Genomic DNA, 16,703 nt, shown 5'->3' with positions numbered 1-16,703 from the left:
AACAGAAATTGTATTACCATGTTACACACATCTTTATTACACAGCATAGTGCCTTTTTGGCAAGTAAGAGACCTAACAGACATGCATTTTCCATACTAAATCGTTTTTATTCATCTTAAACACATGAGCAGCATGTTGCATGTAATTTACCATCTCTGTCTCTGCAAGCAGTATGTGTGTCTCTGCTCATAAATCCTTTTTAAGTCATCTAAACACATGAGCAGCATGTTGCGTGTTATTTACCATCTCTGTCTCTGCAAGCAGTATGTGTGTCTCCTCCTAATATTTAACTGTCTGTACTGGCCAAAAACAGGCCACCTATATATAAGCATATATATATACCAGACTTTTTAGCAGAAAACATTTTCTATACTAAATCGTTTTTAAGTCATCTTAAACACATAAGCACCATGTTGCATGTAATTTACTATCTCTGTCTCTGCAAGTAGTATGTGTAATTTACCATCTCTGTCTCTGCAAGCAGTATGTGTGTCTCTGCTCATAAATCCTTTTTAAGTCATCTAAACACATGAGCAGCATGTTGCATGTAATTTACCATATCTGTCTCTCAAGCAGTGTGTGTATTTTACCATCTCTGTCTCTGTAAGCAATATGTGTGTCTCTGCTCATAAATCCTTTTTAAGTCATCTAAACACATGAGCAGCATGTTGCATATAATTTACCATCTCTGTCTCTGCAAGCACTGAGTGTAATTTACCATCTCTGTCTCTGCAAGCAGTATGTGTAATTTACCATCTCTGTCTCTGCAAGCACTATGTGTATCTCTGCTCATAAATCCTTTTTAAGTCATCTTAACACATGAGCAGCATGTTGCATGTAATTTACCATCTCTGTCTCTGCAAGCACTGGGTGTAATTTACCATCTCTGTCTCTGCAAGCAGTATGTGTAATTTACCGTCTCTGTCTCTGCAAGCAGTATGTGTATCTCTGCTCATAAATCCTTTTTAAGTCATCTCAAAACATGAGCAGCATGTTGCATGTAATTTACCATCTCTGTCTCTGCAAACAGTGTGTGTAATTTACCATCTCTGTATCTGCAAGCAGTATGTGTGTCTGCTCCTAACATTTAACCGTCTGTACTGGCCAAAATCAGGCTACCTATATATAAGCATATATATATCAGACTTTTTAGCAGAAAACATTTTCTGAACTAAATCGTTTTTAAGTCATCTTAAACACATGAACACCATGCTGCATGTAATTTATCATCTCTGTCTCTGCAAGCAGTGTGTGTAATTTACCATTTCTGTCTCTGCAAGCAGTATGTGTGTCTCTGCTCATAAATCCTTTTTAAGTCATCTAAACACATGAGCAGCATGTTGCATGTAATTTACCATCTCTGTCTCTGCAAGCAGTGTGTGTAATTTACCATCTCTGCAAGCAGTATGTATGTCTCTGCTCATAAATCCTTTTTAAGTCATCTAAACACATGAGCAGCATGTTGCATGTAATTTACCATCTCTGTCTCTGCAAGCACTGAGTGTAATTTACCATCTCTGTCTCTGCAAGCAGTATGTGTAATTTACCATCTCTGTCTCTGCAAGCAGTATGTGTGTCTCTGCTCATAAATACGTTTTAAGTCATCTAAACACATAAGCAGCATGTTGCATGTAATTTACCATCTCTGTCTCCGCAAACAGTGTGTGTAATTTACCATCTCTGTATCTGCAAGCAGTATGTGTGTCTGCTCCTAACATTTAACCGTCTGTACTGGCCAAAACCAGGCTACCTATATATAAGCATATATATATATACCAGACATTTTAGCAGACAACATTTTCTATACTAAATCGTTTTTAAGTCATCTTAAACACATGAACACCTTGTTGCATGTAATTTACCATCTCTGTCTCTGCAAGCAGTATGTGTAATTTACCATCTCTGTCTCTGCAAGCAGTATGTGTCTCTGCTCATAAATCCTTTTTAAGTCATCTAAACACAATAAGCAGCATGTTGCATGTAATTTACCATCTCTGTCTCTGCAAGCAATGTGTGTAATTTACAATCTCTGTATTTGCAAGCAGTATGTGTGTCTGCTCCTAACATTTAACCATCTGTACTGGCCAAAACCGGGCTACCTATATATAAGCATATATATATATATACCAGACTTTTTAGCAGAAAACATTTTCTATACTAAATCGTTTTTAAGTCATCTTAAACACATAAGCACCATGTTGCATGTTTTTACTATCTCTGTCTCTGCAAGCAGTATGTGTAATTTACCATCTCTGTCTCTGCAAGCAGTATGTGTGTCTCTGCTGATAAATCCTTTTAAAGTCATCTAAACACATGAGCAGCATGTTGCATGTAATTTACCATCTCTGTCTCTGCAAGCAGTGTGTGTAATTTACCATCTCTGTTTCTGCAAGCAGTATGTGTGTCTGCTCCTAATATTTATCCATCTGTACTGGCCAAAAACAAGCCACCTTTATATATAAGCATATATATATATACCAGACTTTTTAGCAGAAAACATTTTCTATACAAAATCGTTTTTAAGTCATCTTAAACACATAAGCACCATGTTACATGTAATTTACTATCTCTGTCTCTGCAAGCAGTATGTGTAATTTACCATCTCTGTCTCTCCAAGCAATATGTGTGCCTCTGCTCATAAATCCTTTTTAAGTCATCTAAAAACATGAGCAGCATGTTGCATGTAATTTACCATATATGTCTCTGCAAGCAGTGTGTGTAATTTACAATTTCTGTCTCTGCAAGCAGTATGTGTGTCTCTGCTCATAAATCCTTTTTAAGTCATCTAAACATATGAGCAGCATGTTGCATGTAATTTACCATCTCTGTCTCTGCAAGCAGTGTGTGTAATTTACCATCTCTGTATCTGAAAGCAGTATGTGTGTCTGCTCCTAATATTTAACCGTCTGCACTGGCCAAAAACAGGCCACCTATATATAAGCATATATATATATATACCAGACTTTTTAGCAGAAAACATTTTCTATACTAAATCGTTTTTAAGTCATCTTAAACACATACACACCATGTTGCATGTAATTTACTATCTCTGTATCTGCAAGCAGTATGTGTAATTTACCATCTCTGTCTCTGCAAGCAGTATGTGTGTTTCTGCTCATAAATCTTTTTTAAGTCATCTAAACACATGAGCAGCATGTTGCATGTAATTTACCATCTCTGTCTCTGCAAGCAGTGTGTGTAATTTACCATCTCTGTCTCTCCAAGCAATATGTGTGCCTCTGCTCATAAATCCTTTTTAAGTCATCTAAACACATGAGCAGCATGTTGCATGTAATTTACCATATATGTCTCTGCAAGCAGTGTGTGTAATTTACCATTTCTGTCTCTCCAAGCAGTATGTGTGTCTCTGCTCATAAATCCTTTTAAGTCATCTAAACACATGAGCAGCATGTTGCATGTAATTTACCATCTCTGTCTCTGCAAGCAGTGTGTGTAATTTACCATCTCTGTCTCTGCAAGCAGTATGTGTGTCTCTGCTTATAAATCCTTTTTAAGTCATCTAAACACATGAGCAGCATGTTGCATGTAATTTACCATCTCTGTCTCTGCAAGCACTGAGTGTAATTTACCATCTCTGTCTCTGCAAGCAGTATGTGTAATTTACCATCTCTGTCTCTGCAAGCAGTATGTGTGTCTCTGCTCATAATATTTCACTGTCTCTACTGGCCAAAAACATGGCCACCTATATATACGCATATATATATATAACAGACTTTTTATCAGAAAACACAGAGCACAACCCATTTAAATGACCACTACAAACCAAAGCAGAAACCTAACTCATTTCAAAAATTCTTTTCCAATATACACCATACAAAAACACAATATGCTTCTTAATCTTCCCCATACTGCATACAGCAGTGTATCTTCATTAAATAAATCATATTTCAGATACCACACAGGCACAGAGTAAGATGAGACACAGGCACAGAAAACCCTTTAAGCTAAAAGAGGCAAACTGTTACAAACACATGTGACATTATTGAAAATTATATAAATATAATTTCTGACTTTAAACAGACACTCAGAGTAATCCTTGACCAAAATTTAAACACCACACTTTTTACCAGAAAACATTTTCCACAGTAAATCGTGTTTGACACAGAGCACAGCTCATTTAAATTACCACTACAGAAACAAAGCAGAAACCTAACTCATTGTGAAAATACATTTCCAATATGCACCATTCTAACAGCATTACAAAATAACATGACACAAAATACAAGAATAAAGAAGCACAATAAGCTTCTAATCTTCCACATAGTGCATACAGCACTCTATCTTTATTAAAATAATAATTACTCACCTTTAAAAATGCTTTGGAAGATCTAGACAGTGCCAATCACAGTCAACAGATTTTCTGCAGCAGAATCTCTGAATAATGCTTCTGACACTAGAGCCTGATAATAATGGCACAGATTCTTTTTCATTTCAGACCCATATTTGTGTACATAGCCAATAAAAATTCTTCCCACACAAATTCAAACTGCACATTTTAATTGGTTGTACATTAGAACACTTTAAAAGTCACATAACATTCACCCATCCCCCCAGTGCTCATTCCCCTGTAACCATGGTAACTCCCTCCTAACCCAGCTCACAGTGCAGAAGTTCATCATACAATGTTGCAAAATATTCCATCAAGGGTGTTTGACCTCTTACTGTACTACCTAATCATGTGCCATGTTTCTTTAAATGACTTTTTCTCAACCATTGAAATGACTTCTTTCAACAACAAAAAAAAGCATGCACCCTAATTTTCAGTGCTGAATTTTAAGGAAGCACCAATCATTTCTTGTTTTTCAAGTGCACTGAATGTTAACCTGTTTTTTTCATAACTCCCACTTTCAAACTGGCATTTCATTTCCACAACTCATCTGAATACAAGCACATATACCTTGAAGATGCAAAAAGTCCGGTTTGTGGGTCATAGCTATGTCCACTGGGCTGAAAAATACACAGCTAACAGAGGTAATTACAACCAAATGTCATTTACCAAATGTGAACATTGTATGGATTGGACAGAGAGGATTGAGATGTCACCAACTGATACCATTGGTAAAATCCTTCATGCATCTTCCACACACTGACCTTATAATTGTGCACTGTGGTGGCAATGACTTGGGCACTTTGACTGTGGTAGGTCTGGAAATGCTTTTAAAGGACATCTTTGGGCAATTGATGACACTTTTTTCAAAAACTGCCTTGGTATATTCTAATATATGCCAAAGGCAAAAATTGAACTGGTCCAACCAATTTTGTCCACAGATTGAGAAAGCAAGGAAACATGTAAATAAATCTGTTTCTGCATACATGAGAGACTATGGAATGGATAGTATATACCACAACAACTTGCGTTACAACATGCAAGGCATCTATAGGAGAGATGGTGTACATTTCACCGATGAGGGGAATAGAGTCTTCTTCTGTAACATAAGACTCTGCATCGGTACTTACTTGTAAGTACCAAAAACACCCAATAAACACAACGGCTCTTTTTAGAGCCATCTAACATCTAAACACTCAAACTTGTAATTTAACTTTTTAATCTTTTTTCTGTTGCCGTGCAAGCATCGTGCGCGCACCCGTAACTTTTTGGCGACAAGAAAACAAAAAAAATAGTTTTTTGGGGCTTTGGGGGTCCTTAATGGACCCCCTGAGAAAACCTATGGGGTCAGGGAGTCTCCACCCTGCCCCCTTTCCACGTTCTCCAATATAATTTTTAACAGTCTTGTAAATCGAGGTGCGCGACTGGGTGCGCGCACCCCGCAACTTTTTAGAAATAAAAAAAGATTTTTTTTGGGCCTTGGGGGTCCTTAATGGACCCCCTGATAATACCTAGGGGGTCAGGGACTGTCTACCAAGCCTCCTTCTCACGTTGTGAAACTTTTATTTAAATCGAGTGAAACACTATTTTGAGACGGGGTGCGCGTTCGGGTGCGCGCACCCTGCAACTTTTTACCAAAAAAAAAGGGTTTTTTCGGCCTTGGGGGTCCTTAATGGACCCCCTGAAAATACCTAGGGGGTCAGGGAGTCTCCAGCCTGCCCCCTTTTCATGTTGTGCCCCTTTCTTATCTACAATATGTGGACTCGCACTGACAAAATGGCGGTCAACACTTCCCGATTTCCTCCAAATCGAATGTTGACAGACGTCAAACAACAAATCAGAATTCCGCTCGCGCATGGGAAGGTGCGCGCACGGGTGCGCGCTTATAGATATATAATTGATTTTAACTTTAATTTTCTCAGGCACTACTGGAGGGATTTACAATATTTACCCAAAAGCGTGATCTGTGTACCAGACTCTACCATTTTGCCAAGTTTGGTGTAATTCCGTTCAACCGTTTGGGCTGTAGCCGTGTCTAAAGGTCCTATGGAAAATAACATGGGGAAAACACGTTTTGGGACCCCCCTTTTTTCTCGGCCTCCGCTTCACAAATCCCCCCGAAACTTTCAGGGAAGAAGCACAGCGAAGCTGGCCAAAATTCTGAAAAATTTAACGCAAATTCGTCCACCGGCGCCAGAGTTATTCCCAATAGAATGTTGCGGATTTCCTATGGAAACTAGGTCCTAACTATAACTACCTACTGGCGACCGCCAGTAGGTAATATTTATATGTATATATCCTCACTGTCATGTACATAACATCAAGTGGATGACAGACACTCTTTGAAAAAGCAATCAATATACCTTCCCAAGAGTTCAGGAACTGACCCACAGCCAGATACAACTTTTCTCCCAGGAGTATGTTTGCCATCTTTGTGATTCTTAGGGAGAATGTACAATTTGGAGCTAAATAATATTACCTACTATGTAAAATATTGACATAGTCCATTATTCTTTCATACATACTAGTGCACGTTTTATTATGCACTCACTGTGTCGTCCCCTGAGCAATGAGAACTACTGCATCAAACTGTAAAGTACAATATTTTTTTAAAGACTCGCATGTCATTCCATTCTCCTGACTACTTTCATCCATTGATTTTCTGAATGATACTTCATTTTAAATGTGATTGATCTCATTCTAATCACAGTTGTTCCACTTGAAACCCCTACAGCACATTTATATATCTATAAACCTGTGGTTCCAGATGGTATTTGCGATACCCCTGTTGTACTTAAGTATTATATGTGGAGAAGCACTGACTACATGTCAGATTGAGGTGGCAGGCCGTGTGTGCACCCCCTATCTCCCCCAGGCAACTTTTTTAAGTAAATTAAGACGGTCCCATGCACCCCACAAAAAGTTCCCTGTATGCTAGTGCAACTACTTACTGCACCCATCCGGAGAGGGAGACCTTGGCCCCCTGGACTAAAAGCTTGTCAGTCTTCATGTCTCCATTGCAGCACAGATTTGCCACTGTGCTGGCATTGTTCACACCATGACACAACCATTAAATTCTCTATTGTAATGTACTAAGGAATTCCTGCTTGCTATACTAAGGAATTGTATATTTGACCAAGCTACTGTGAATACCTAGGCTGTTTAATTTCTCATGGTTTATGCGTTCCCACTTGTATTTTTTTATTTTAATGAAGTCATATTAAAAGATGTTGTCCAGTTGGCCAACCCTATATAGATCTCATTGTCTCTCTCTTTATATTTTTGTGACACTATTTTTGTTATAAAGCAATGGTGTTCCTACAACATGCTTTAACTGGGTTATCTTGTCTTTGTATAATACTGCACTGGGATACAGCATTAGTTTTGATATGACACAATGTCACACCCTCTGGTCCATGGTGCTTCACTGGGATGTGCAAATGGCATATATGTAATATCAGCACTGTGTTGCTATACAAAAAAAAGAATGATTGAGTGTCTCACAAACATGATAGCTCCATGGATAGGAACTTTTATGAGGTACAGAAATCATGGACTGATTTACTACCAACCTATTGTAATGTTAGCGTACATGCAAAGGGATAATTGGATAGATTTCAATTCATTTCATTTGCTCTTTGTATCTGTACGTTTCTCTAAATAACATTTTTCTCAACTCTGTACATATTGTATCTATTCTAATATAGTCTGGTATATTTCTAGTCTTCTATCCATCAAACCTCCTCTCATAGATGCTAAATTGGAGTGGATATGCATACAATGTAGCCCCCATGTCACTGCCCTTTATATAATTAATCTCAGTGTTTACGAAGGGAGCGGCTAGGACTAAATAGTGGTGTATTTTGTTTCTTTAGTTTCCACTTCTTGCTCTTTCCTTAGACCATGACCATCTAAAATAAGGCACTTTTAGGGGCCAAGATTGGAGCAAGCTAGCAACTTTACCATTACATATGTCATCAAAATGTCAAAGAAGTCACTCCCGCTAATCTATGGCATTAGAGTGTATTGACAACAGTGCCACCTCTCTTTCCTGTGCAAGTTCTTCCAGCTTTGCCATCTCATCCTTCTGGCTCTCCTGTGGTTTCTTCATGCTTTAAACTTGCTCTATTTCTATTTGACACAGCATCTTCTTTCAACTGATACTTTTTCTCTTCCGTCCCTCCAGCCCAGATTCTTTTCTTCTTTCAGCAATATTTCTCATGGTCTTCTTGCACTCTACTAGCTCTTATCCAATGGTTTACTTGACTGCTCAGTACTGATGGTTAGGCAAACAAAAAAGAACAACTCCTTTCTTGCCTTACCTTCATAGACTCGGGTACACTCTGTGCAAGAAGTTCCTCTAGCTTCTTTCGATCCTCAGAGCTCTCTAAAACCAGCATCATGAATCAGGAACCAATGCAGCAGAAGTAAGGTTTCTGAAAAACAAATTAGAGAGATCACTAAAGAACAAGGTAAATCTGTGAAATGCTGACCATGTTTGCTCTAAGTTCAATACAATATGTGAACTCCCATCACAATTTTTCCAACGGTAACTAGATTCCTCCTATGGAGATCACTGTTAAAAAACCCATCATGACATGATGAAGGTCATTCTTTGTCTTAAAACAGAGGAGAATATTTGTAGATCTCGATATAGTTTGAAAATGAGTTTTGCAGCTAAGTGATCTCTATTTTGGCAGGACATAGAGGAGAGCAGCTTCTCCTTGGTTTTAATTTGGTGTCTTTGTGACAACCTGGAATGGCCTAGGCTTCACCTCAGCCATATTTTTCGTCTTTAAACAGTGTAGATAGTACTCTGGTATTGACTCATCATCTGGTGCGAGATTCACTGTGTGAGCACTAAACATGAAAAACTACAATTAATACATTTCTTTCCAGCTATGCAATCATCAAATAATGATGTTGTAGCCTCCTAAACCAAACACATGTGGCAGAAGTGAATGTAAGTAGAGATATTTTAATGGCGGTGTGTAGATTATTTGATCCAACGCTTTACATAGTTGCAGCTGTACATTTCATTTAAAGACTAAATCTAAGGGTATGAGCCATATATTATTATACACTTGCTATTTTCTGGTAGAATATGCGTTGTTAGATGGTAGTCGTTTGTTGTATTTTAAATTAAAGCATATTTTAGTAATATAATTAAAATACCACACTATATTCTAACAACCACAACAACACACAAATAAGATGATTTACAATTAGTGCATAACATAATAAATAACACACAACACAATGATCACATAGCATAATTAGTAACACACAGTGCAAAGATATAACCAAGTAATATATTAATATTAATATTAAAATCAGTAGAGGAATCATAAGTGAGCCCTATTTCATTTACATTTGAGTCCCACTTTGAAACCAACGAAGAGGGGGGATAAAAAAGGTAAAATCAAAAGTAAGAAAAGAACTGATCCTGCTTTCCCTTCTTATTTGTGGATAAGTGTGGCTCAATGGTTAGAGCGGCAGACCCTGATGCAGAGGTTTGGCCCGAAACCAGGGTTCAATTCCTGCCTCGGCGTGTCCCGGGCTCAATTTCCTCAGACCTGATAATTTTCGCCTTGGTGCCTATTCTAACCATGGGTCCCACGCTGCGACTCTGGGCAATAGCTTGCTTAATCTCCACAACGGCCCCAACAGCGCTGGGATGCCTGGCTTCACCTTGGGGGTGCCCAGGAGTGGGCATTTCACAGGGAAAAGCCAGGAAGGGTTCCACAGCGGTATGCGTATAGCGCCAAGACACTCATGCGTATAAGTGCGCTTTACAAGTACGTATCATTACATTTCATTATTTGTTGAAGTGGCTTTTTCCCAAACATAAAGGGTGCAAAATAGTCCAGGCCCCAAGCGAGAGCCTGTTCTATACAAAAATAACAGATAATGAGACTTTTCAAGAGCCAATGTTAACTTTTTTCCGTAGAGAACCAAACAATGCAAATAACATTGCCATCCGGGATGTAGCTAAACCCATAGAGAATGACGATGATCAAGATTCAACCATTATGTCACAAGCATAAAAGACACCACCCAATCTAAAAAGAGCTGATATCCAAACGAAAATGTTGGCCCCCCAAATGAGCTGTGGCGGTGTCCCAGCAGGGTAGGACATCTATCCCTGGAACCCCTGCACCTCCCAGTACAAAGTCTGGATGCTGTACAATTGGGGAGTGCTGGAAATCGAGATATTGGGGATGCAAGGCTAATGTCCAGCCTCAACCCCTTAGAAACTCACTTACAGAAGGGCAGGTGAAAATAAGGGAGGTCTAGCTGAAGGGAAAAATAAATCCCTTGAAGCCAGTGACATTAAAGCCTTTAGAGGAAATATTGAATACATCCTGGAATGTATGGACCTCTTTCCAGATATTAGTTCAACAATATTTCTAAACAGAACAAGGTTACTCCCCCTCTTTTGAGCCATCCCTGAATTAAGAGTTGTTCTTTCAAGCGATAAGAGAGCAGTGAAGTTGATTAATCTGTCACCTGGGATAAGTAGGAATGGTGCCTACTCCTCTATGTTCGCATTTGCACTTCCCTGTATTGCTCTATTGGTTCTTAGCTACATTGATGCTTTCCACAACATGGGGTTGGACGTATTGCACTGCCCAACAGCTTACTTCTGGAACCTATTTCATCAATAGGGCGATTACACTTACAAATTCCCCCCTTCCATGCAGAGTGCCCTGCTAATCATAGATCATCTACAAGGGCGCTGTGGAGTGAGCCATTGAACAAAAATGATGTGGCTTTTGAGAATTTGCGTATCACTGCTGGTAACAATACAAGGTCAATCAGACTCTTGAACTTGGGGAACAAAGAAACCTAGGCTGACCACAATGACTGGACATGGTTAGCAGCGACACTGGTAACTAAGTCTGGAAACAAAATAAGAATAACTCTGATTGAATATGGAAGAGTCTGCCACCTGAGTCTGCCTCGGTGCGTCCCACTGGGCAACCCAGGGCCATCTTTATGAACAAATTTAATAGAGACTATTTGAATGTATTATCATGGAATATAACAGGACTGGGTAACAAACTAGGGGATGAAGAGTGGATGAAGTTTGTTGCGCAATACAACATATTCTGTTACAGGAAATATAGGCATGGTAGGGCATTAGTGTTAACGTTTTTTAATTGCAGCAATCAGGTCACCCTCTCTAGGAGGGGTCAGCCTTCGGGTGGGCTCACTACCTGGGTGTCGTGCAAGCTGGAATGTAGACCAGAGCAACTCGGGGCAGCTAAACTGTCCTCTAATGTCCAACATACAAACATGTAGCTCACGGGCCAAGAAGGTGGTGTGATTGATCTTGTGAATGTCTATATTCCACAGGGCTGTCCCCAGAGTACTGGTGATTTGGAGGAATTCAGTAACTTGCATTAATAGTATAATTGAGGACTAGGCTATTCGCAAGTAAATTGGGGAGGGTAAAATACTGTCAGATACCATAATAAATAACACACTTTAAAAAAAAAAACATTTTTACATTTATTATAACTTCCTACCCTATACCTCTACAAACTAAACATCACTCACCTACAAAATTCGAATAATTAAAAACAGTACATATTCAATCATCAAATAATTAACTGATAATATATTTTGATTTAATTAACTTGCCACAATGTATCCCTACACAAGCAACAATATGCACCTAATGTGTCAATAAAAAACATCTTATTGACATAATTTGCATAATTGTCTATCAATTGAGTAATTAATAACAATTAACTAATAATGCATTGTTTTTAATTAACTTCCCACCCTTTAATTCTACAAACCCAACAATTTGCTCCTAATATCTAACTTAAAAAATATCATCATTACATGATTTTCATCAATCATTATTAAGTACATAAATATTAATGATTAACATTAATACTAATAACAACAATAATAATTAAAAATAATAATCATTTTTTTCTTCACAGCTTTACCGCTACAAACACAACACACCCCAAAAACATAAAAACATGGATTACATAATTTACATAATTAATTATCAAATAAATTATTAATTATAATTAAACATTGATTATTCAATCATTTTATTTGAGGCTTCTGGTTTTCCATTTTTACTGATTTTTACAGATAAATAGAGACAGAAAACAATGTGTTTCCTGTCTCTGTTTTTATAAGCGGAAAAATACTGAAAATGGGGTTTCTTGGTAGAGACTCTCCATGCTGTCGTTCATGAGTTCCAGGAAACAGCTGATCAGATAGATAGCATGGAAAGTTAGAAATAAAGCATAATGAAGCATGAGATTTCCTTAAATAAATGCATATGTTAACACATATTTGTAGTATAACACTATTATATACCTGTGGTTGTAGTGTTTTGTTATATGTGGCTGCTTAATTTGCTAAAACGTGACTGGAATCCATGTAGGAGTGCACATCCAAGAGTTAAATAGATGTGGAAATATCACATTTTAGAGCTCCATTTAGTCTCAAAACACAACATATATATGAATAAATGTAAATAAGATGGCCAAAACATAAATATGGATAAATAAAGACGGAAATGTTAAAAAAATAAATACTTCCAACCCTATACCCCTACAGACCCGACAACATGCACCTAAGACTTAGCATACTAAAAGAAAATACACAATTAGCATAACTTATTATCAATTACATAATTAATATAATTGAACATAGATACTAATTCATTATAATTAAAGTACTTCCCATCCTGTACCCCTATAAACCACACAAGCCGCTATGGAACAAAAAATAACAATTATTTGGTTAGTCCGTAGTAAAGTGCACTCATGAACTCCTCTCCTGGGAGTTCTAAACTGCCAAGTTGTGACAATTCCAGTTTTTGCTCCTTGGGGGTGGTTTTGCTGCTTCAAAAACTACAAATCTACACATTGCCCTTCAGTGCAATTTTTAAAGCCACAAGCATGCAGTGTGGTTGAAAAACGAATGCATCACCACTCTGTGGCCAGAAATTTGATGCAGCACCTGTTCGCGCCCCAGACCAAGACCATAGCACCATGTCTCTGAAGTTCGAGCAGCCGCCCCCATTTTGACGCATGTCCTGATATGTGGCTGAAGGAATCGATGCATCACCTGTCGAGGGCTGAGGAAATCGACATTGTGCCTCTTATGCTGCTGCATTGCCCCAGGGCACCTGGATTTTCCACACACACTGCCTGTGCTCCGGGGGGGCAGATTTATGAGGCTCTTGCGCCTCCTTGCGCCGCAATTGCGTCACGTCATGTGACACAACGGCGGCGCAAACAATGCACCCTATTTACAACGTGACGCATCTAGGAGATGCATCACGTTGGAAACCCCTGCGCCATAAGGAGGCGTACCTGCGCAGGGGGGCGTTCCTGCGCAGGAACGCCTCCTAAAAGTGGCTGAGTGAAATCTATGAGATTTCACTCAGTCACTTTCTACGTCAATTCCTTACGCCTGCTTGAAGCAGGCGTAAGGGTGACGCACCATTCATTGAATAGGTGGCCCCGGTGCATTGCAGGAGTCATGTCGCACTTGCGACATGACTCCTGCAATGCGCCGCCCGTGCGCCGAGAGATGCGTCACGCATCCTCACTGCCTTGCACCATGGTGCGCCGCATCATAAATGCGGCGCACCATGGGTGGCGGAGCAGTGGCGCACTGTGGCGCATGTTAACTGCCGCATCCCTGTGTGCTTTATGTACAAATGCTTTACACTTTGCCTGTGAGATAGACCAGACTGCTTGTGCCAAGCCAACAAGGGGGTGAGCAGGGTTTATCTTGGGTGCACAACTCCCTCACCCTCATTAGAATGAAGGGTCCCTGCTTGGACAGGGTGCATACCACTGCCAACTAGAGACTCCCATTTTTAACACTTCCTTTTTCATCACCTAGAATGGCTGTCCCAGAAGATTATCTGATTAACAAGACTGCCAAATTCCAATCTGTTAGTTGCATCAAAGAGGAGATACAATTGTGTACCTACTACCATGCTTCGATTGGAACAGGTAACTATTGCACCAATGAGTTATATGTTTTTTAGTGATTGTGAAGGGTGATTGATTAATGTTGGAGCAAACAGTGACAGGGGGTGTTCAACTGTAATGTGTAAAATTGATTGAGATGATTGACAATGTTTGGGGCATAATGATGGGTGATCATTTTTCTTTAAGTTGATTGGTCCTTTCTCATTTGGCCATATTTACATCCGGGGTCCATTCCTTTTGTCTAATTCCTCAGAGACCAGAACTGTCACTTTTAATACCAAAAACCTATATAAAATACTACAATTCTGTTTCTCTACTTGAGCTTCAACAGCAGTGCAATACATGTCGATCTTGCTCAGGTCAAGACTGAGATGGAGTTACTCAGAGTCAGGAGGAGGATAGAAGAACTCGGAGTGGGATTACCTCATCAACAGCTAGAAAAAATAAGTTTTCAACTTCAAAGGGAAACCATCACACTGAGGCCTAGTACTCAGCTATGTGGAATGGAGAGAGGTGCTTTGATTTGGGAAATGCTGTGTGTGTATGTGTTAGACGGGTGGCAAAAGTAAAACTCTGAATCCTCTTGCGTTTTGCTCTGTCTCTACATCTTCTTGGTACACTCCTCATAAAGGTTACCTTCCTTCAGTCCTTCTCCTTGAATCTACAATACATTTTCTGTTTTACAGTCTGCAGGCCTTCTCGTATCCGGCATAAGCGAAAGGCGAAAGCTGACCTTAACACTCCTGCCTACCTACCGGACCAGTTCAAGCAGGCCTCCCAAGAGTGATGGACATTGCCATGGAGAATGCAGATGCACCACCCAATTTGGAAATACACTATCATTTTCTTTTAACACTGATATTTTTAGAACAAGTTGGGTTCACTACATAATAATTACATTTTTTCAAACCTAGATGACAGAAAATGTAAATATCTTATAATTTGGATCTCTCAAGCAGAAGGATTGTTTACAATGCATTTAACTGTTCTGTGTCATACGCATTTCTTCGCCTCCTTCTACAACAGTTTGATGACTACCTTGTCTTTGTGTAGTGTTGATCTTTGTAACACCTTTCCCAAATCCCCTTTGCCATCCATTCATTGAATCCCTACCCTTTTCCCCTGGGCTTTGTGATTTTTTGAGGCATGTGACTTCACTTACAGCATAAAAGGATTGCACACTTGGTGGTGCAGATGTAGTGAAAGTGACACCAGCTTACTGCAGGATCTTCTATTACCTAAGCAATAACCCACCCACATATAAAAGTGATCCATATTTTAGATATAGAAAAACATCTATAGTCAGCATCATAATTCAGGGCTTGTGTTGCCTACATGCTTGCCCTTGTGCATTCAAGACTTTGAGTCCACTTTTAATGACTCAGGATTTCAGAAGTTTATTTTTAAATACATACTGGTTCCCGATTGCTCTGAAGAAGTTACTATTGCATTTTTTTTATTTGTATCACTCTCAGGTTTTCTTTATAAAGCTATGATATAATTTATCATTCACTAACATAGGGCCCGATTAGGATCGCAGTGAATCGGCATCCTCTGGGCCGGCGGAAGCCACCGCCGGCCCGGAGGATGCGGATTCACCGCTGCGGACACAGAAAAGACCCCCCGCCAGATTAGGATGGCTGGGGGGGGTCATGTTTCCATCCGCCGCTTTTCCGCTGCGGTCGCCTTCCGACCGCGGCGGAAAAGCTCTAATATGGCGGCGGTGTCTATCAGACACCGCCAGCCATATTAGGATGCCGGCGGAGACATGCTTTTTCACGGCGGGTTTTCCGCCGTAAAAAATCATGTGGTGTTTTGAGTATTGGGGCCCATTGCGGGCCCCCAGGGGTGGGGGGTGCACATGGGGGGTACCTATGGTACCCCCTGCCTTTGCATGCACGAAGCGGCAGGCACCACGCGGTGCCTGCCACTTCGTGCATGCAAATGAAAACATGCACATTTAACCTTGCGGCGGGTGCTGCTTGAAGCAGCATCTGCCGCAATGTTAAATATATGGGATGTGACCGCCAGGGTGGCGGTCACATCCTAATTCCGAGGGAGGGAACGTCGCAGCCCCTGCGGACGGTCCCTCCACCTCGTGGGTGGCGGTCGGATGCTGGTCCGTCCACCATCCTAATCGGGCCCTTAGTGTTTTTATTTCCATTTAGTTGCCAGCGATGAATAATCCCTCCGATTAATCCTACAGTTGGGGCTCACCTGTGTCAGAGTGGGACCTCACTAGTCAAGTTGTGATTCCTTCCCTGCTTTGCTTCATCTATATTCAGGTAAGAGAACCATGGAGTGAAGTGAACTAGTTAAGGTAGTAGTAAGTACTGCAGATAACTAATCATTTATCTAGGTTGTTGTAGGCC

General features: G+C 39.9%; 1 protein-coding gene across 1 annotated transcript in view; it reads right to left on the bottom strand.

Moving 5' to 3' along the window:
* Positions 1-8,751, bottom strand: part of LOC144769015 (glycine N-acyltransferase-like) — a 379,686-nt gene extending 370,935 nt beyond the window's left edge. Inside the window, exon 1 of the mRNA XM_078653014.1 lies at positions 8,671-8,751. Within this exon, the coding sequence (XP_078509140.1) occupies positions 8,671-8,751 (81 nt within the window). The remainder of the gene's footprint in view (positions 1-8,670) is intronic.
* Positions 8,752-16,703: the final 7,952 nt, after the last annotated feature.

The sequence above is a fragment of the Lissotriton helveticus genome, chromosome 1_1 (genome assembly GCF_964261635.1).
Source record: "Lissotriton helveticus chromosome 1_1, aLisHel1.1, whole genome shotgun sequence".
Classification (NCBI taxonomy): Eukaryota; Metazoa; Chordata; class Amphibia; order Caudata; family Salamandridae; genus Lissotriton; species Lissotriton helveticus.
Note: the sequence above shows the minus strand (reverse complement) of the source record. Positions and strands in the feature narration are given on the sequence as shown.